The sequence below is a fragment of the Rhinatrema bivittatum genome, chromosome 6 (assembly GCF_901001135.1).
Source record: "Rhinatrema bivittatum chromosome 6, aRhiBiv1.1, whole genome shotgun sequence".
Taxonomy (NCBI): Eukaryota; Metazoa; Chordata; class Amphibia; order Gymnophiona; family Rhinatrematidae; genus Rhinatrema; species Rhinatrema bivittatum.
This window is the reverse complement of record NC_042620.1, coordinates 330,608,330-330,628,784: the sequence shown is the minus strand read 5'-3', so window position 1 is coordinate 330,628,784 and position 20,455 is coordinate 330,608,330. Positions and strand designations below refer to the sequence as shown.

At 42.8% G+C, this 20,455-nt stretch overlaps 1 protein-coding gene across 1 annotated transcript in view; it reads left to right on the top strand.

Annotated features, from left to right (window-relative positions):
* The first annotated feature begins 3,837 nt into the window (after positions 1 to 3,837).
* Positions 3,838 to 20,455, top strand: part of CHIC1 (cysteine rich hydrophobic domain 1) — a 69,639-nt gene continuing 53,021 nt past the window's right edge. Inside the window, exon 1 of the mRNA XM_029607690.1 lies at positions 3,838 to 4,142. Coding sequence (XP_029463550.1) covers positions 3,982 to 4,142 — 161 coding nt within the window. The 5' untranslated portion in view covers positions 3,838 to 3,981. The remainder of the gene's footprint in view (positions 4,143 to 20,455) is intronic.

Below are 20,455 nucleotides of genomic sequence, written 5' to 3'. Positions count from 1 at the left end.
GGGTCTATTTTGGTTTTTTTATGTATTTATTTGGACACACACAACACACTAAATTCAAGAAAGCATGGGATAAATACAGAGGATCTCTAAGGAAGTGATGTGAATTTTGATGCTAAATTAATTGGATGGGCAGCCTAGATGGGCCATACAGTCTTTTAGACAGGAGAGAGAGAGAGAGAGAGAGAGAGAGAGAGAGCGAGCAAGAGACTAGTGATAATGCCCTCATCCTAGATAGGTATTTATATCTCGATGGGAGGCCCACCTAATAACTCGAGGTGAGGTTTAGGTATTAGTGTAGATGTTAGGGGCCACTATGACATTCAAAGTGAGACGTACGAACAACACAGTGCTCTCTTGTGAAGATTTGATGACCTTCAGCCTGGTTGTCTTGTCTTCAGAGTTCCAAGCTCCATGTCTTGTCTTCAGAATTCCAAGCTCCACGTCTTGCCTTCAGAATTCCAAGCTCCACATCTTGTCTCCGGACTTCCAAGCTCCAGTCCCAGACTAGGCTGAGTCTTGCTGCAAGGGCACACACCCCTCGACCTGCTCTGGGGAGCGCCCCCTAGCGCTCCCTTCCACCACAGCAAACACTATGTATTGTGTCAATTTTCTCAATACAAAAACTTCAATATATAAAACCACTTCTGCCATCATCGGCAAAACCCATATCAAGGGTAAATTTAATAAAGTAATATGGTATAACTATGTCAGCAGGATAACCATCACATTTGACTCTAATTGTAGAATCCTTTTCTAGCTGGCAAAAAATAAGATCCAAAATATGCCTGTCTACCTGTGTTGACTCAGAAATAACCTGTGACATACCTAAATCTGACAAATGCCATGGTGATATCCTCTGTATTAAGCAAAGGTTCATCAGCATGTAAACTAAAATCATCCAGATCAATCGTATTGAAAGAGTCCAAGATAAAGTCTGAAATTTCATCCACTACAGACTCAAAGATGCTCCCATATTCTCTGAGGCAGGGGGAGGGATGCCATGGAACATAAAATTCCACAGTTTTTCCAACCTCCCTCATTTATAAATAAACATTCAGACCCATATGAAATTAGTTTTTTTTGACTATGGCAATTTTAGCCATGGACAGATTTCACAGCTTTCCTTAATCGTTTGCCTCTGCAACACCTACTACATCCATTCACCTCCCCTAAACCATTCAAACACTATAGATTTTCTGCTAGTGTTCATAAAAATAATGTTGTGTCAATAAAAATGTCATGGAATGACAAGCCTGTTGTCTTCAGGGTCAGGAGCTCAGGGTCTGCGAGGATGCTGTACTGGAGAGTGGAGGACTATATTTCCAGTGATAATTTTCCAAAATAACAGGTCGATACAGTTATGCCGCGTTAGAAAGAGTGCGGCAGTGCCGGGCGCACCCTCGTTCCCCGCACGCACAGTTCTCTTCACATACCGCTCGATACTCTATTTAAATTGCATGCAAATGCAAGCCGCGTCTGCGAAGTGTTAGGCGAAGCGTTAGGCCCGCGCAACCCATTTTACTGTATAGGCGCTTAATACAGCGCCTATACAGTATCCTGGGTGCGCTGGTACCTGTCATTTCAAATGACATTTCAACTGACATTTGAAATGATAGGTACCAGGAAGTGGATGGTTCCCCCCCCTCCTGAAGCAAGGCGCAGGGCGAAAATTAAAACAAAAGGGAATAAAGTGTAAAAAAAGTAAACTTACTGGCGGGAGCCAGCGGGCGCGCGTTCGAGGCGGGAGCGAGTTCATCGAGGCGGGAGCCGGCAGGCGCGCGTGCTGTCATTGAGGCGGGAGCCGGCGGGCGGGTGGGCGCTCGTTCATCCAGGCAGCAGCGGGAGCCGGCTGTCGCGCGTTCATCCAGGCGGCGGCGGGAGCCGGCGGGCGTGCATTCATCCAGGCAGACGGAGCCGGCGGCGAAAGCAGCCTCCAGCAGCCCCCGCCGGCAGTGAATGAATGCACGCCTGTGTACGCCCGTGCAATTTCGGGGCTCAAGGCATGACGTCACGACGCTTGACGTTACAGCATGTGACGTCGGCGTTCGCTAATGCACTGCCTTGAGCGCCGAAATTGCACGGGCGTACACAGGCGTGCATTCATTCACTGCTGGCGGGGGCTGCAGGAGGCCGCTTTCGCCGCCGGCTCCCTCCGCCTAGATGAACGCACGCCCGCCGGCTCCCGCCGCCGCCTGGATGAACGCGCGCCCGCTGGCTCCCGCCGCCGCCTGGATGAACGCGCGCCCACCCGCCCGGCGGCTCCCGCCGCCGCCTGGATGAACGCACGCCCACCCGCCCGGCGGCTCCCGCCGCCGCCTGGATGAACACACACCCGCCGGCTCCCGCCGCCACCTGAATGAACGCGCGCCCACCCGCCCGCCGGCTCCTGCCGCCGCCTGGATGAACGCGCGCCCGCCGGCTCCTGCCACCGTCTGGATGAACGCGCGCCCACCCGCTCGCCGGCTTCCGCCTCGATGACAGCACGCGCGCCTGCCGGCTCCCGCCTCGATGACCGCCCGCCCGCGTGGAAATGGAGGATTCGGAAAGTGACATCCAAGGTATTTATAACAACTTAACCAAAAGCGGGGCTCGCTGCAAATGTTAGTATATATGTATCTAGCATTATTGTTTTAAATTCATTTAAGGAATCGCATGTTTAGTGCAATGATTCACAATATCATTTAAAAAAAAAAAAGGGGGGGGGGCTAGCCGACAATAATAAAATAGACATGGACAGAGATTAAAAGCTGCCCTTTCATATATTTAATGGTTTAAAGGTTTTTAGGTTTTCTTTTGAGGGAAAGTTTGCCGTCTACCCTTAACCCTTGCCTCTAACGCAGGGGTAGGGGTAGGCGGTAAGTTAGCAGGTTAAACGCGGGGCAAAATGGCAGGGTAAAATAGCGATAGTCGGGGCGCGCGTTACTGTATGGGAGGGAATAGCTAATCCGATCGTTTACATGTAATATACATGCCGCATGCGGAAGGGGTTACCCGGGGATTTAAAGAGGCGGTAAGAATGGATTAAAGGGGATAGTGTATCGCGGGTTGGACTAACACGGCAGAAAAGTGAGTAGAAAGCCGGTTAGGGGCAGGGTAACCGCGGCCGCACTTTACTGTATTGAGCTGTAAAATAGGTATTGGATTGGGGGCCAGAGGCAACTTTCACTTTTCACTTCTTCCCAATAGAGAAAAAGGAAGCAAGTTGAAGTTCACCTACTGGGAATCTGCAGGGTCCTTGTGACCCAGACTGGTCACCCTCAGAAACAGGATGCAGGGCTTGATGGGCCATGGGTGTGGCCCAGCATGGCACTTCTTAAAGTTGTTAAGGTTCAGGTGGCAAAAGTTCCCAGGTCGACAACCTAGCAGAAAATCACCACTAGGCTGATGCCCTGTGCGAAAATTGGCTCCCCCCTCCCCTGTGGCAGCTGCTCTGGCACAACATTCTTTGTACACAAATGATGACGGTAAAATAATAATAATAAATAAAATAATAATAACAATAATAAAGGAATTAAGCTCTCAGTAAACATATCTTTTCTTCATGAGTTGGCAAGCCTAGTGCTTGCGAGCCGAGCCCCTCTGCCCCCTTCTCTTGGCTTCGTAATAACTGTAATGGTCCCAGGTCTGTCACCTTCTCCCTTCGCTCTCCGGCGCCCCTGGTGGAGAACCAGGCACGTGCCCCATCACCGCCTCGCCTCGCCTCCGCCCTTCCAGCGCGCGCCTCCGCCCCGCGCCCTGGGAGGCGGTGCGTGTTCAAACTTCCGTGCCAATAAAGTTTCTTGAATCGGAATCTGACAAGAGACAGAAAGGCAGCTTTTAGGGGCGCGCACGCGCAGCCTCAACTACTACTACAACACCACTCACAATAGCAGCGCAGACTCGGCGGCGCGTGCCCCTGATCTACTCCTCTCCCGCCTCCCCCCCCCCCCCCCCCCTCCTTCCTTGACGCGTCACGCAGTGATTGCGGCTCTCGGTGACGTCATGAGCGTCCTGCTGCCCAACATGGCGGACTTCGACACAATCTATGAGCTGGACGAGGAGGAGGAGGAGGAGGACGAGGTGGAGCGGGTGGTGAGCGAGGAGCGGCTGCTGCGCTGCACGCCTGACCCGGTGGCGGTGCGGGGCGCCGGGCACATCACGGTGTAAGCGGCGGGGCGCGGTTATGTGGCTGATTGTTATTGTTGTGATGCTGGGGAGGCGGGTGTTTGCCGATACTTTATTACCGCGCGCAGCGGGAAGTGCTAGGCCGGGCTTCCGTGACGGCAACTCTTTAAGAAACCTCCGCTGCTGGCTCTCTCTCTTTTTTTTCTTTCTTTCTTTCTTTCTTTCTCCCCGCCCTGTACCTTTCCCCTCCCCCTGTGAGCCCTGGCGGCGGCGGCTGCGGGGATGCTAGAAACACGAAATCTGAAATAAAGATGCTTTTAAATGAAAGATTTAAGTGGTAGAATGAAAGACAAAAAACTTGGCTAACCGCTCTCCGTTTGTTTAGGACAAATTGTTATCAAGCATATGCGATGTTAAGGGTTTGCTCTTTTAACTTTTTCTGGCAACTTAATTTTTTTTTGTTTCCTGAGTGTTTCTGATTCTTTGGGTGAAATTACACTTTTACAGTTTCCTTGACAAGGTGTGATTGAAAATGGTGCTATGTAAAAGATCTTTTTTTTTTTCCCTTTCAATTAAGTAAGATAACAAAAGCGATTTCCGGCCAAAGAGGAAATTAGTGACAGTGAAATAAACATAAAGTTTAAAGAGGAGTGATCAGATCGGCATAGTTTCACATAATTAAAAAGGAATTACAATTTAATCTATAAATATAACTGCTGGGCTAGAAAACAAGTATGCAATACACTGGTATGATGTAAATAAACCTTCTGAACCAGAGCATATACTTCTTTAATGCAGTACCTGAAATGGAATGAAAATCTGATATGCCTTTTATCCCTTTAATCCAGTTGATGTTTAAAACTCGTGCTTTCTGACTTCAAGTAAGATTCTGCACAGAGGTTTAATTGAGACATTGTATTTAATTCATTTTCTTGCCACTATAAGAAATTTGGACCATATTTTGACAAACTGCATTGGTTTTCTAATTGCTTCTTCAAAGACTTGCAAATTGGCCACACACAAAAAACACAATCAAATTGTATCTTGCTGGTGTTAACAGACGTAATGCTTTAAGTTTTGGTAATCTGAAAATTAGTTTTACAGCATTCATAATATAAAATTAGGGGAAAAAAAACCTTTAAATTGTGATTTAGATCAATTTGTGTTGGGAACCCCTGATTGGTCATACTTTGTGAATGATGGATGTAGTGTTATTCTCATAATCCTGCTTGTAAGCCACTGATGAAATTTAGATATTCATTTGTAACGGGGAATATCTAATTAAGATACTGTTCTCATCCTAATAATTGGTGGAAAAAAGTTATGAAATTGCCCACCCATTTTTAGTCAAAATAACCACTCCCATTCTATTTGCAGATCCACCTCTTGCCTAAAACTTAAGAGGTTTAATGCCAAAAGCTGGCCTCCTGTATAATAAATCAAAAATATTAAGGAAAGTTTTCTTAAAGGTTATTGGAAACAAATTTTATGAACTTTGCATTATAGAGACATTTACCTACTTTTCTGCCAGTTTAAATATATTTATTGATCTATTGGAAGCGTTGTAGAGCAATCCTTGATTGCTTAGAAATAATTCTTACAGTAAAAATTGTTAATCTGAATTTGGAAGTTGAATTATATTAAAAAAAGGGGGGTACAATAGTAATCAGGTCTCCATTTTCAGTTATTAATCATTTGTGTTAAAGCATCTGTGAATTAAATCTCTCATGATCAGAAACTTTCAGGTACCAAGTGTTTTAATCTTGGTATGATACTTTTGAAGCAAATTCCTCTTCTTACGGTATTCAGTTTTAGAATGTTTTAAAAGAATAAATCTGCCGTGTGCTTTTTATGCACGTAAATGGCTTTTTAAAATTGCTACAATAGTATGTTACACTTTCACATGTAACTCTTTTTAAAGCTTTTTAAAGCTATCCTCCTTAGATGATAACTAAGTTATGCATGCAGTGGCACGTGTGTATATGGCCATGTGGAGGCTTAAGATAGTATTTTATAACCTGCCAGTCTCATATTCCATCCATTAAGAAAGGTGGAAGGAAGGCCAAACGATTGCTGGTATAGTTGGTTGAAAGATGAGGAGAAAGAGACTGTTTTAACCAAAAGATCTTCATTCAAAAATAGGAAAAAGCATAACCATTGGCAAGTTAAATATAAAACATCAATAAGACAGGCTAAAAGAGAATTTGAAAAAAAGGTGGCTGTAGAGACATACTCATAATGAAAACTTTTTAAAAATATATCCGAAGCAGAAAACCTGCAGGGAAGTTGGTTGGACCATTAGATGATTAAGGGGTTAAAAGGGCACTTAGGGAAGATAAGGGCATCGTGGAAAGACTAAATTAATTCTTTGCATCAGTGTTTAACGAGGAGGATGTTGGGGAGATACCCATTCTGAAGACAGTTTTCAAGGGTGACGATTCAGATGAACTGACCCAAATCGCAGTGAAACTGAAAGATTTAGAAAACCAGATTGCCAAATTGAAGAGTAGCTAATCAACTGGACCACATGGTATATGCCCTGGGGTTCTGAAAGAACTAAAAAATGAAATTTCAGACCTAGTATAAGTAATTTGTAATCTATCATTAAAATCATCCATTGTACCTGAAAACTGGAAGGTGGCCAGTATATATAACCCTGATATATAAAAAGGGCTCCAGAGGTGATCTGGGAAACTAGAGACTGGGGAGCCTGACTTCAATGCCGGGAAAAATCGTGGAAACTATTATAAAAATAAAATCACAGAACATATAGATAATGATTTAATGGGACATAACCAGCATGGAGTATACACAAGGGAAGCCTTGCCTCACAAATCTGCTACATTTTTTTTGAAGGGGTGAGTAAATGTGGATAATGGTGAACTGGTAGATGCGATGTATTTGGATTTTCAGAAGGCATTTGACAAAGTCCCTTATGAGAGGCTTCTAAGAACTAAAAAGTCATAGGATAGGAGGCAAGATTGTTCTGTTGATTGCAAACTGGTTAAAAGACAGGAAACAGAGTAGGATTAAATGGTCTCTTTTCACAGTGGAAAAATGTAAACAATGAAGTGCCTCAGCGATCTGTACTTGGACCTGTGCTTTCTAGTATATTTATAAATGATCTGGAAAAGGGTATGACAAGTGAGGTGATCAAATTTGCAGATATGACACAATTATTCAGAGTAGTTAAGTCACAAGCATATTGTGATAAATTGCAAGAGGATGTTGTGATACTGGAGGATTCAGCGTTCAAATGACAGATGAAATATGTGGACAAGTGCAAGATGATGCATATAGGGAAAAATACCCATGCTGTAGTTACACAACGTTAGGTTCTGTATTTGGAGTTACCACCCAGGGATAAAATCTGGGCGTCATAGTTGATATTACATTGAAATTGTTGGCTCAGTGTGCTGTGATGGTTGAAAAAGTAAACAGAGCATTAGGAATTATTAGGAAGGGAATGGCAAATAAAGAGGTATTAGGACATCCTCCATTTTATCGCTGCATAATTAGACCGCACCTTGAATACTGTGTGCAATTCTGGTCACCACATCTCAAAAAGATATAGTCGTACTGGAGAAAGTACAGCGAAGGGCCGACCAAAATGATAAAGGGCATGGAAAGGCTCCCATATGAGGAAAGTCTAAAATGGTTAGGGCTATTCAGCTTGGAGAAGAGACAGTTGAGGGGGGGATATAATAAAGGTCTATAAAATCATGAAAGGACTTGAACAGGTAAATTTGAAACGATTAGTCTTTTGGATAATACAAGTACTGGGGGCACTCCATGAAGTTAGCAAGTAACCCATTTTAAAATGAATCTGAGAATTTTTTTTCACTCAATACCCAATTAAGCTCTGGAATTCATTGCCAGAGAATGTGGTCAAGGCAGTTAATGTAGCTGGGTTTAAAAAAGGTTTGGATAAGTTCCTGGAGAAATACCTAAACCACTATTAATGAAGCCACTTTTTGTTGCCAGCATTAGTAGCATAGATTCTCTTTAATGTTTGGTTATTTGCCAGTTACTTGTGACTTGAATTGGCCGCTGTTGGAGACAGGATACTAGGCTTGATGGACCCTTGTTCTCACCTAGTATGGCATATCTTATGTTCTTATATCTCTACCCTGCAACACATAAATGTATATTTCCTTATGGCTGAATATATGCAGTGCATTGAAAGCGCATACTTTTCTCCAAGGAGAAGCAGGGTGGTAGTCCTCACACATGGGTGACATCATCAGATGGAGCCTGGCACAGAAAACTCTTATCAAAGTTTCTAGAAACATTGACAGGTACACTGAGCATGCCTAGAATGCCACTAATCACGTGTCCATGCGGGGGCTCCCTCTTCAGTCTCTTCAGGGTGGCGGTCTGAATCCCTTCTCTTGCTCTCCTCCTACATTCTTGGACTACCTGTTGTCCCTCTCAGTCTGGTCTGCAGAACCCATCAGTGAGGGTTCACCTCGGTGCCATTGGGGCATACCATTGGGGTTCTGATGGTTCTGCAATTTCTTCCCATCCGCTAGTGGGCAGATTCATGAGGGGTTTACTACAACTAACCCCCCCCCCCCCCCCGCTTGACCCCCTCCCCGGCAATTTCCTGGGATCTCGACGTAGTCCTCTTGCAACTCATGAAATCTCCGTTTGAACCGTTGCGTTCTTGTGATCTAAAATACCTCTCCTGAAACATGATCTTCTTGGTTGCGGTTACATCAGCTTGGTGAACTGCAAGCTCTGGTGTCGTACCCGCCTTACACAAAGTTTTGTCACGACAAAACAGGCTGGGCTGTTCTGCTTGGAGAAGAAACGGCTGAGGGGGGATATGATAGAGGTCTTTAAGATCATGAGAGGTCTTGAACGAGTAGATGTGACTTAGTTATTTACACTTTTGAATAATAGAAGGACTAGGGGGTATTCCATGAAGTTAGCAAGTAGCACATTTAAGACTCATTGGAGAAAATTCTTTTTCACTCAACGCACAATAAAGCTCTGGAATTTGTTGCCAGAGGATGTGGTTAGTGCAGTTAGTGTAGCTGGGTTCAAAAAAGGTTTGGATGAGTTCTTGGAGGATAAGTCCATTAACGGCTATTAATCAAGTTTACTTAGGGAATAGCCTCTGCTATTAATTGCATCAGTAGCATGGGACCTTCTTAGTGTTTGGATAATTGCCAGGTTCTTGTGGCCTGGTTTGGCCTCTGTTGGAAACAGGATGCTGGGCTTGATGGACCCTTGGTCTGGCCAGCATGGCAATTTCTTATGTTCTTAAGGTGATCCTATGGACACACCCGAAGTTCCTTCCCAAGATGGTTTCGGAGTTCCATCTCAACCAATCCATTGTGTTGCTTCTTTTTTCCAGATGCCTCACGCTCACCAAGGGGAGCATGCTCTACATGCATTGAATTGCAAGAGGATGTTTGTCTCTTACAAGTAAAGGACAGCGCCCCTCCGCATCTCCACTCAGCTTTTAGTCTCCTTCGACAGAAACAGAATTAGGAGTCGCTGTCTCCAAACTGGCTAGCGGATTGCATCGCTTTCTGTTACGCACAGTCGGGTTTGCAGCTTGATGGCCACGTCAAAGTTCACTCTCTCTGGGCCATTTCGGTCTTGGTGGCTTACTTGCGTGCAGTTCCCATTCACGAGATTTGCAGAGCGGCGACCTGGAGTTCCCTTCACACATTTGCCTCGCATTATTACCTGGACAAGGATGGCCAACAAGACAGTTGTTTCGGACAGTCTGTCCTCCGTAATCTCTTCCAGTCATAGAAACCCAACTCTTCCTCCATGGGCCCTATTTTTGGGGGCAGGTCTTCTCCTGTTTTTGGCAGCTACAGTTGCTGTGCATGTTGGCACCCTTTCTTTGCTGCACATGTTCGAAGCGGCCTGGAGCTACTTAATCACCCATGTGTGAGGACTACCATCCTGCTTGTCCTTGGAGAAAGCAGAGTTGCTTACCAGTAATAGGTGTTCTCCAAGGACAGTAGGATTTTAGTTCTCACAAAACCTGCCCACTGCCCCACAGAGTTGGGTTTCTCTGTTTATTTTTTTTCGCGAACTCTATAATACTGAAGAGAGACCCCCGCGTGGACAGCAGCATGCTGAGCATGCTCAGTGGGCCTGTCAAAATTTCTTGAAACTTTGACAAAAGTTTTCCATGCCAGGCTCCATCTGATGATGTCACCCACATGTGAGGACTAACATCCTGCTGTCCTTGGAGAACACCTGGTACAGGTAAGCAACTCTTGCTTTCCTACCTATTTTAAAAATATATGCACATATATTTTACGCATGGAAATAAAGTAGGACTTGAGAAAAACCCGATTTATGCGTACAAGTTGGTAATAATTTTAAAACATGCACACTTAATTGAAATTATCAGTTTACCAATTACTCCACCAGTTCAAGCAGTCCTCCAGATCATTAAGATCCTAGTTCTTCAGCCACAACTTTTCTCAGTTCACCAAGACTTCCCACCCAGCCAGTAATACAATAAACACTTTTGATAATCATGCCAGATAATTAGCAGGTATATAATTACATGAGTAAGCTGGCAAATTATGTATGTAAATATTGTCTCCGCCCTGGAATGCCTCTAGCGTTTTTACGCGCGAACCCTGAATTATGTGTATGCTTTCAATGTTTTTAAAATAGCGGCATACGAGTACAGGCTACTTGCATGAGTATTTGCTAATTTTTGCATGTATAACTCTTTGAAAATGCACTCTTAATTTGTGCTCCGCGCTAGGCGATTAACATACACAACTATAACATTCAATCACATAAAACAATACATTTAATTAAAATAACATAAAACAATACATTTACATTTAATTAAAATAACATGAAATGTAAAGTAAGAGAAACATAACTTATCCTTAGGCCTGCTGAAAAAGAAATGCTTTTACTTTTTTCTTGAACTGTAAATAATCCTGTACTGCAATTAGCTCTCTAGATAAAACCATTCCAGAAACTAGGTTCCATATAAGAAAATGAGCTCAATATATAAAGAATACGTCTCCATTCAATTAAAGTTTCTAATCAGACAACCCTTTGGCGTCTTATCCCTTTTGTTGCCCTCACGGCTTTCTTAGATAGCCTACCCTCCTGTTTTGTCGGTCCTGTAATGTATAATCATGCAATAGTGGAACAAATAATAAATTCTGATCTGCAAATAGGCCGCCGGCGCGCAACTCCCGGGGCTTTGCTTGGGGGGTGTGCTGGGGGCGGCGCAGCGTTCGGGGCGTGTCCAGGGGCATGATGGTCTGGGGGCGGGGCCGAGTGCTCTAGCATAGCGGCCTGTGCTGGGGTAGGGAGCCGGCGACGCACGCAAGTTACGCCTGCCAGAGGCAGGCGTAACGCAACAAAATAAGGTAGGGGAGGGGGATTTAGTTAGGGCTGGGGGGTGGGTTAGATTAAAAAAAAGGTTCCCTCCAAGGCAGGCTGCCGATTTTGCGCAGCCTTGCGCATGCCAACCCCGGATTTTAAAAGATACGTGCGTATCTTTTAAAATCCAACATACGTTGTTTGCGCCAGTTACGGGAACAAAAGTACATGCGCGCGCATACTTTTTTAAAATCTACCCCTTTGAATATAGTTCTCTGTTGAACAGGAAGCCAATGAAAATATTTTAATGTAGGAATAATACTACCATAAAACTTCACATTAGCAATAATTCTAGCAGTGACATTTTGTACCAGTTATAATGCTCGTATTAGAGTTTTAGGCAACCCCACAAATGCATTACCATAGTCCAGCTTTGATATCAGAGCTTGGGCCACCCGCACTAAATCTTGATATGAAACATGTAATTTTAATAATCTATTCTAAGCAACTTAGGCATATAAAAGGCAGACCTTGCCATCATACTTATGTGAGTCTTTAAAGTAAATCTCAAATCCATCATAATACCCAAATTTTATGAATCTGTCAGTTTATTAGTCCCGCAACAATCTGCTCAATAAAACTTGTAGAAGGAGGTAATGATCTTGACACCCCGAACAACCCTATTTTACTCATATTCAATACCCATTTATTTTTAACCATCCAAGAGTTGATCGTTTTATGACAATTTGCCAACTTTTCAACTGGTGGACTACTTTCTGAGCTACATGGCATGATGAATGTCATTAACGTATAAACGGTAGGGTACCTCTGCTGCTAAAACTTGCCCGAAAGGCAAGTTTTATTGTATTTTACTTTTATCTAATTCTTATACTTTTTTTGTTTTAATTCTATTATATTTATTATGTAACTGTATTATTCTATATAATAATGCTAGTTTTTAATTGTTTGCAATTATAAACTGTTATTGTTCAACAGAATAGCGGTGTATAAATCTTCTAAATAAACAAAACAATAAAGGTTAAAGATAAATATTGAATAATATTGAGGGCAAGGCAGAGCCTTGAGCACCTAGATTAAGCACTTTCTAAGAAGAACATTTATCACCTAAACAAATTTTTCTATCTCTCATAAAGGTGGAGAACCATTTTAACACCATAGCCCCAATATAATGCAATTATTCAGTAAGTCGATGATGGTATCAAATGCAGCAGTAATATTCAGTTGAACAAGAATAGCAGATTGTTTGTTTGTTTTTTATCTAGTTGTCGTAATGTGTCAAATAGCATCAAAAGCATCAGTACTGTGTCCTTTTCTAAACTCCAAAATGAAATGGGTCTGGCACATTATGCTCTTCAAGATAGTTCACTAGACGGACTTCCGGTTATGCTGTGAGAAGGGTGTCAGCAGCCTGGTAGAGTTCCCGTTCCCATCCGTCTTCGTCCTTTTGAGGTGGATCACAGCATTTCAACAACACAGTGTCTGCTTCAAATGAAATCATAAAAATTCTATTCCCTCCATGTAGGCGAGTTGCAAACCTAAAAGCGCTTCAAAGTAGAATCGATCTACAGAGGCCTTGTCAGCTGGTGTGGAGGACTCTACTTCAGGAGGAACTGGGCTTTACACTGAATACAAACGATCCCTCTTGCAGACTTGCAGATAAAATCTCATCTAAGCTGGATTCGTGCCTTAAAATAATGGTTGACAAGGAAGCACAATTGGTTCAGTCCGTATAAGACAACACTGAGCATTTGGAGGAACGTGATGCTAAGATAATGGACCTGGAGCTGGCGCAGGCCTCTGCAGGGGCTAATATTGACAAATTGGACAAGAACCTTACCGCAGCAATGGAGAAGATTGACTATCTTGAAAATAGATTGAGGTGGTGCAATATCTGGATTCTCTGTGTCTCTGAAAAAAAATGAAGACCATGACATGAGCCAGTTCTCAAAATAACTACCCAAACTACTGCAGGTACCAACAAAAAATGGTACAGTCAAAATTGATTGAGCTTGACCGCATGCTTGTTCCTGCTCCAGGAATAGGAGGAAGACCTCGAGCTGTCGTTAAATTTTATAACTTTAACGACAAGTGGCTCATTCTTAATGCAGCATGAGAGGCAAAGACTTTGGAATATCGGTGGAATCACGTAATGATCTTTCCAGATTTCTCAACAGGGCTGCAAAGAAAACGGCTTGCATTTCTGGGAGGTAAGCGGGAGTTTCAAAAAAGTAACAAAATATGCCATGATGTACCCAGCCAAATTACGAGTACATGTGAATGGCAAGCTGATCCTGTTTGATGACATTTCTTCAGCTGAGAAATATCTACAAGCAGCTCGGGATGATCATGCAGTGGTGGATTAGTGCTCCTGACTTCTCTTGTGGCTCTTCATGATCCATAGCAGAGAGCGGGTGCAACACTGGGCTTCCACCTAAATGGCTAGGCCTGAGTGAGCTGCAGGCTTCGCAGCAACTTCAATGTCTGGTTTGGGTGTTTTCCCTTATTTTTTTCTGGAGCACCGATCTTTTCTCCTGAACTGGTTCTTATTTTATTCTGGTGTGTATCTCTGCTTTTTTTTATGTTTTTTATTTTGCTTTTGGCCTACTCCTGCATCTTTATAGTACTTGGGCGAATAAACTATCCGGTGAGAGAGGCTGTTTTAGCCCAGGATGGAGACTGTTTCAACTACAGGTCACAGACTGGAGCTTAATGACCCTTGCAGAAGTTATGTTCTTTGCTTATGACTTTATTATGCGGAGTGTCTGTTTTTGGATGGGTAAAGGACTGTCAATTTTGTTTTTTTGCTTCATATGTGATGAGTGTCAAGCAGTTGGATCTGTTAATATTTTTCTTATGGGTCTTTTTCATTTCTTTTTTTGGATTCTTATTACTTCTGCCTACACTTCTGAAATATGCATGCCTGTCCACTCTATACAGGCTTCTGTTCCTGATCTAATACTTTTGTGTCTTCTTTTTCCTTTTCATATTTTCTTTCTCATGCATAGAGGAGCAAATGATATGGTGCTGTTTATTCTCCTTGTGTTCATGGTGGGATACTAGAAGTTTGGGTAGGTTGGGGGGGGGGGGGGTGATTTGTGGGAGAGCTATAGAGGTTTTGGAGATGGGGTGATTGAGATGATTTGTTATATGGGCCTTGAGATTATCTACTTGGGTCTTCGGTATATTTATTCTTCCTTTCACTACTTTATTAAGAATCTTGATTGCTTTTGTTGGTATCACTTTCGTGGGCCTTGTAATTTCATTTTTCAGTTTATCCATGCCCATTGCTCTGGGGAATATATAGAAGTTAGAGGATGGTTGATGTTAATGGGTTTGTTACTAAGGGAGGGGGGATTGCTGACTGGGGTAGGTTTACCAAAGGTGTTCCCACCCAAGAGAGTTTGGGCTGTTAGGTTTGGTGTGAGGGCGGTTTCATCAGGGGAGGAGGTTACTATTTTTTCAGATGCTAATGGGGTATTTTTTTACGGTTGAAGTGTTTATTTTAGGTATTTTCAGTAGCTGGGGTAAATGGCATGCTGTTTTTTTATGTATTAATGCAGTGGGTTACAAAACAAAAGGGAATGCAGAGGAGAAAATGGTGACTAGCATATCATTTATTCAACGCTTCATTACCATTTCTTTCTCATTTTTGCTTGGGTTGACTGGATATACTTGGGGGGGGGGGAGACTATCTCTTGGGTTTTTAGCCAAGAGTCCTTGATTGTGGTCTCTGTTTTCTGGGTTTATGTTTTTCTCTGTCGGATATGGCTATAAATTTTCTTTGAATGTTAAGAGAAAGCAGATCCTTTAATTTGCTAGCAGGAATTGTATTCATGTTTTGATGATGTAAGAGACACATCTCACAAATCAGAAACTTGAAAACTTAAAACTGGATTGGTTGGGCAAATTTACTATTTTTCTTGCAATTCAAGGAGTAAGGGAGTATGTATTTTTGTTAAGAATTTACCCCCGGTGGTCTGTCGTTTACATGGGCCCAATGAGGATCAATCAGATTTCTTTTGTTCCTTTATGGACAGAATTGCAAGTTTTGGATTTGAACATTTGTGCCTAGGAGGAGACTGGAATGTATGTCCTGATCCTGTAAAAGACAGCACCTCAGTACCTAGGTCTAGTTCTCCCCAGTTCAGGGCTTTAGGGATCTTGTCACCACTTTCAATTTGATTAACATCTGGAGTCAGTTGCACCCTACTGAAAAATATTTCACATTTTATTCACCCAGACACAATATGTATAGCAGACTCCATTACTTCCTTTGTACCCCCAATTAAGGGTTTAAAATAATTGATAGTGATATTTTCCTGCACATTATCTGACCATCACCTGGTGAGAGTTCATCTATGTCCTGAGTCTGCTAAATTCAGGAACTTCACATGGAGGTTCAGTACTACTTTGTTGAGGGTTAAACGCTTTCCTGACCTTGTAAGTGAGGCAGTTGCAGAATTTGATATCCATAACCCCAAACAAGATTGTGTCAACTCTCTCCGCTGGGAAGCTTTCAAGGCTTTTTTTTGGGGGGAAATCATTAGTTATGCCAGTTTCCTCCAAAAAGAGAGGAAAAAAAGTGGAAGCCACGTTGATATCTAAAATTTGTGACTTAGAACTTCAGCACAAGCATTCTTGTTCAATATGTGTTCTCAAAGCACTGGAGAAGTGTAGATGAGAGCTGCGGTCATCTCGAAATTGGTAAGATTGAAAAGCTTTGAAATTTACCAAGCTGAAATTTTATGAACATGGGGATAAACTAGGGTGGTTTTGTTTTTTGTTTTGTTTTTGTTTTGCAAGAGCGGTTAAAAAAAAAAATGGGTGTGCAGATCTTATATTGTGCAAGTTAGGAAGCAATTGGGAATTCTCACTACAAAATCTCAGATGCCTTTTTGCAATATTTTTCCATTCTTTACAAGGAATCCGATGAGGCTAACCCTGGTGATATTGGTTACTTTCTGCAGGGGTTAGGATTGCCTACTTTTGATGATGCACAAAAGGATAGGTTAGCTGCTCCTAATTCCCTTGCTTGAAATCCAGGTGACTGTTAAGACCTTACCTGGAGGTAAATGCCCAGGCCCAAATGGTTTTCCCATTGATTATTTTAAAAAAATATCTTTCGCAGATCTCTCTCCATCTTCTTCTGGTTTTTAATGTGGCTGCCGAAGGAGAGCAATCATGGGGGAACCATGGCTAATGCTATGATCACATACATAAAAAGGGGAAAGATGCAACATATTGTGGGTCCTATAGACCCATCTCTCTTCTTAATTCAGACATAAACGTTTCTTGGCAAAGGTGTTATAGCTCAAATTAGAAATACTGCTTCCTGCTTTGGTACATCCTGATCAAACGGGGTTTGTGAAAGGCAGGATTTCATCCTCAAACACGAGAAGGCTATTCAGTCTGTTACATTTGGCCAAGTTCAGGGGTATGCCTGGCCTGATAGTTTCGTTGGATGCAGAAAAGGCATTTGATCACTTGGCATGTCTTTTTCTGTTTGTGGTTTTAGAGCATGCTGGCTTGCCTGCCCAAATTATTGCCTGGATTAAAGCTTATGTATGAATGGCCTAGAACCCATCTTAATTTTAATGGGTCTCTTTCTTCCTTTTTTTAATATTGCTAGAGGTATTAGGCAAGGCTGCCCTCTCTTACCCCTGTTATTTGATCTTGCTATTGAGCCTCTGGCACCCGGGCATTCAGGGGTTTCGATTTGGAGGGCAGGCCCATAAAATGTCTTTGTATGCTGATGGTGTTGGTTTACTTAACAGCTCCTCGGGTTTATGGCCTAGCCCTTCTTACTCTCCTTCTTAAATATGGTGCCATGTTCGGATATAAAATCAGTATTGATAAATCAGAGTTTGACTTACCCAAAGATGGGAGTCCAAGAGATTTTCTGAGTTCAAAGTGGAGGCAAATGGTTTTAAATACCTGGGGATTTTTGTTCCTAGGAACCCTAAAGAGCTCTATGTCAAGAATTATGCAGGCCCCCCCCCCCCCCCCCCCCCCCCAGTCAGTCAGCTGAAATATAATCTTTGCATGGGAGCATTTGACGATTTCCTGGGTGGGTCGAATTAGCTTTCTCAAAATGAATATGTTGCTGAAGCTTTTGTATCTTTTCCAGCTTATTTCCCGTCAATTCCGGTCACTGTGTTTAATGATCTAAAGAAGGGTGTGTCTAGATTCATATGGCAGAGTCGACAGGCCAGGATGAGGTTGTGTCATTTGTGGCTGCCCAAGAATCAGGGAGGGTGTGGCATTACCTAATCTTCATGTATATTATTGGGCAGCCAGACTTATCGTCTTGAAAGCATGGTTAGCCTCACGAGACAAGGCTTCTGTTGGAGAAGATTCAAGCCGAGGCGGTCAATTTGGGAGCATTTCCTTTCCTACCTCATGACTCTCCTAAAAGTAGAAGAGTGTGCATATGTTGACCCGCATATTTGGAGACAAACTTTACAGTTCTTCAGATGGGACAATGACACCCTTTCACCTGTTACTCCCATTTATGAAAACCCAATTATTTCTGGTTGCACGTTCTCACTAGCATTAAGGCTTGGTGGGATAAGGGTTTGGTTTAGATATCCCAGTTATGGGATGATGAGTTGCCTTATGTTTCAGTATTTATGTGAAGAATTTGAAATTTCCCCAGATTTTCATGCCTATTTACAATTAAGGCAATTCTTGGGGAGTGCGATTTGATTTGTCTAAACCTTCAAAGCTGTTGAATGGTCTGGAGGAATGTTTGACTGATCTAGATGCCTATGTTAAGGGCATTTTACTTATGTATTGGGGATACTTCGGAGTAAATATAGTAAGGAAACTCCTCGTTCTATCATTAATTAGTGGAATTAAGACTTGGATGTTGACCTAGATTCCAGGGCGTGGAAAGCTATTTCCATCTGCGCCAGAAGAGTAGAGCTTATGATTGTTACTAAATAGAACTTATCACAGCCCTGTATTTTATTCCAAATGTTTTCCAGGTGCCAGTGGTCAGTTAGGTACCTAATATTTATAGGTGGTGGTTTTGCCCTGAAGTGCTACGTTTTTGGCACAAAAGTTACATAAGAAATAGCTGAACTCCTTCATCTTGCTATTCATGTCGCAGCGGAATTGGGGTTATTGGGCAGATAGTATCAGTCCCTAGTGCCGGTGCACTGTAGGGCGTTGGTTGTGCGGCTGCTGTTAGCTGCTTGGCTTACTAGTGCTACTTTCTGGAAAGTCGTTCCCAGTACTGATTATTGGCACTCGCAGATCCGGGATATTGCTGACTTAGAAGAGTTAAGCTACAATCTTAAGGGCGAAAGTGCTAAATATAATGCTGTTTGGAGCCCTTGTTTTGCGTATTTAGGCACTCTTTAAAGGATGTCTGACTTGGAATGATTGCCTTTTCTCCATTTCCTTTCCACTCGGTCCCCTTAATGACCGTTTTTTAAATGTGATTCCTTTTGAGGTAAACCTCACTGCATTACTGTTGTTCGATTCTATATATATTCTTATATTATATCCCTGAAAATTAATAAAGAGTTTGTAAAAAAAAAACCCAAAAAACATTGTAATACATATTTTTCTAAAACTTTTGCCAAAGAAGGTACATTTGAAATTGGGCACTGGTTTAATTTATTAACTGGAAGCAAGCTGCTTTTTTTTTTTTTTTTTATTGAATCAGATGAACAACAGCTTGTTTTAATTTCTCCAGAACATCTTCCTTATGGTACTGGTTAATAACATTTACAATAATTCCATCAGTGAAATCCTTCATACCCTGTAACCTCCCAAAAAGTACAAGGTTTTAAATGAGGGAGTTCTTAACTAGCATATTATTGTCTTCACTTCCAACTGAGTAACAAACTCAAATTCTGACCGGTATCCGGGTCTACAGTATCATCTTCTCTGTTACCAAATTGATTCTAGAACAGTCTTTTTCTCAAAGTAATCGGCCAGATCCTCACAATTTTCAAAATTATCTTTCCTTTTTTTTTTTTTTTTATAATGACCTTTCCTTTTCCTCCTGCTAGACCAAACCTTTCAGGTGACGTTACTTCTCAGCTGACAGAGACAGAAGTCTCATCTCCTCCGTGATTTCCTCACCTGCCATAAAGGAGGCATGGATCTGGAGCCTGCAGCTGCAGGCAAGAGTGTGATGGATTCTCCTTAAACTCCCAGAGCTTGGGTTGTGCCCTCAGCATGGCTGAGTTCTTCGCTCCTGGGGCAACAGTCCTACAGGACTGCTTTTCCCAGTACAGCGAGCCTCCCAGGAAGAACCTTGGTGGAGTGCACCCTGGGAATTTGATCCCAGTACCCCTAGGGTACTGGGGATCACTCTTAGTAGGGGGTTCACTATTCTGAGCAATAGGCAACCAAGAGGTTTGGTCCCTAGTAAGCAAAGACTCTCTTTGGGGCTTCCCCCTTCAACCTGCCAGCCCCACCATTGTTCTTCCCTGCCCTTTTGTGGGGCTGTGCTTAGAGCAATAAAGCAAAAAAAAAAAAAAATTGCAAGGAGGAAAAAAATGCGAGCCAGCGCAGAGGGCCTCCGGTAAATAATAGCAGAAGGGAGCAGGAAAAGTGGAGCAAGAGCTATTGTACATTTGGCCATTATTTCGGCGCATTCTTGCACACAGATTCAGACTCATGGTTCACCTGATAGAGGTAAAAAAAAAAAAAGTGAAGACATACTCCAAGGTCACAGATGCACAGCCTGAGAGCAAAGAGTTTCCAATATTGTGGGCTTTTTTTTTTCCCCCGACATGCCCTAGATAGGTTTAGTCAAGGCCCACTGTCAGCAGGGGAAGGCCCTCAGGAAGGGGGTGAGCTAAGAACAGACCCTGCCCATTCACCTGTGGTAGCTGATGACTCTCTAGCCCTGGGACAGCCAAGATCTCTGGCCTGACAGGAAGACTGGGGCAGGAGCTCCTAGGGGACCCATGGTGGAGGTTTTATGCTAGAGGTTTTTGTGCTTTTTGTTTGTGCTTTTGCACCAAGCCTAACCCTAACCCTATAA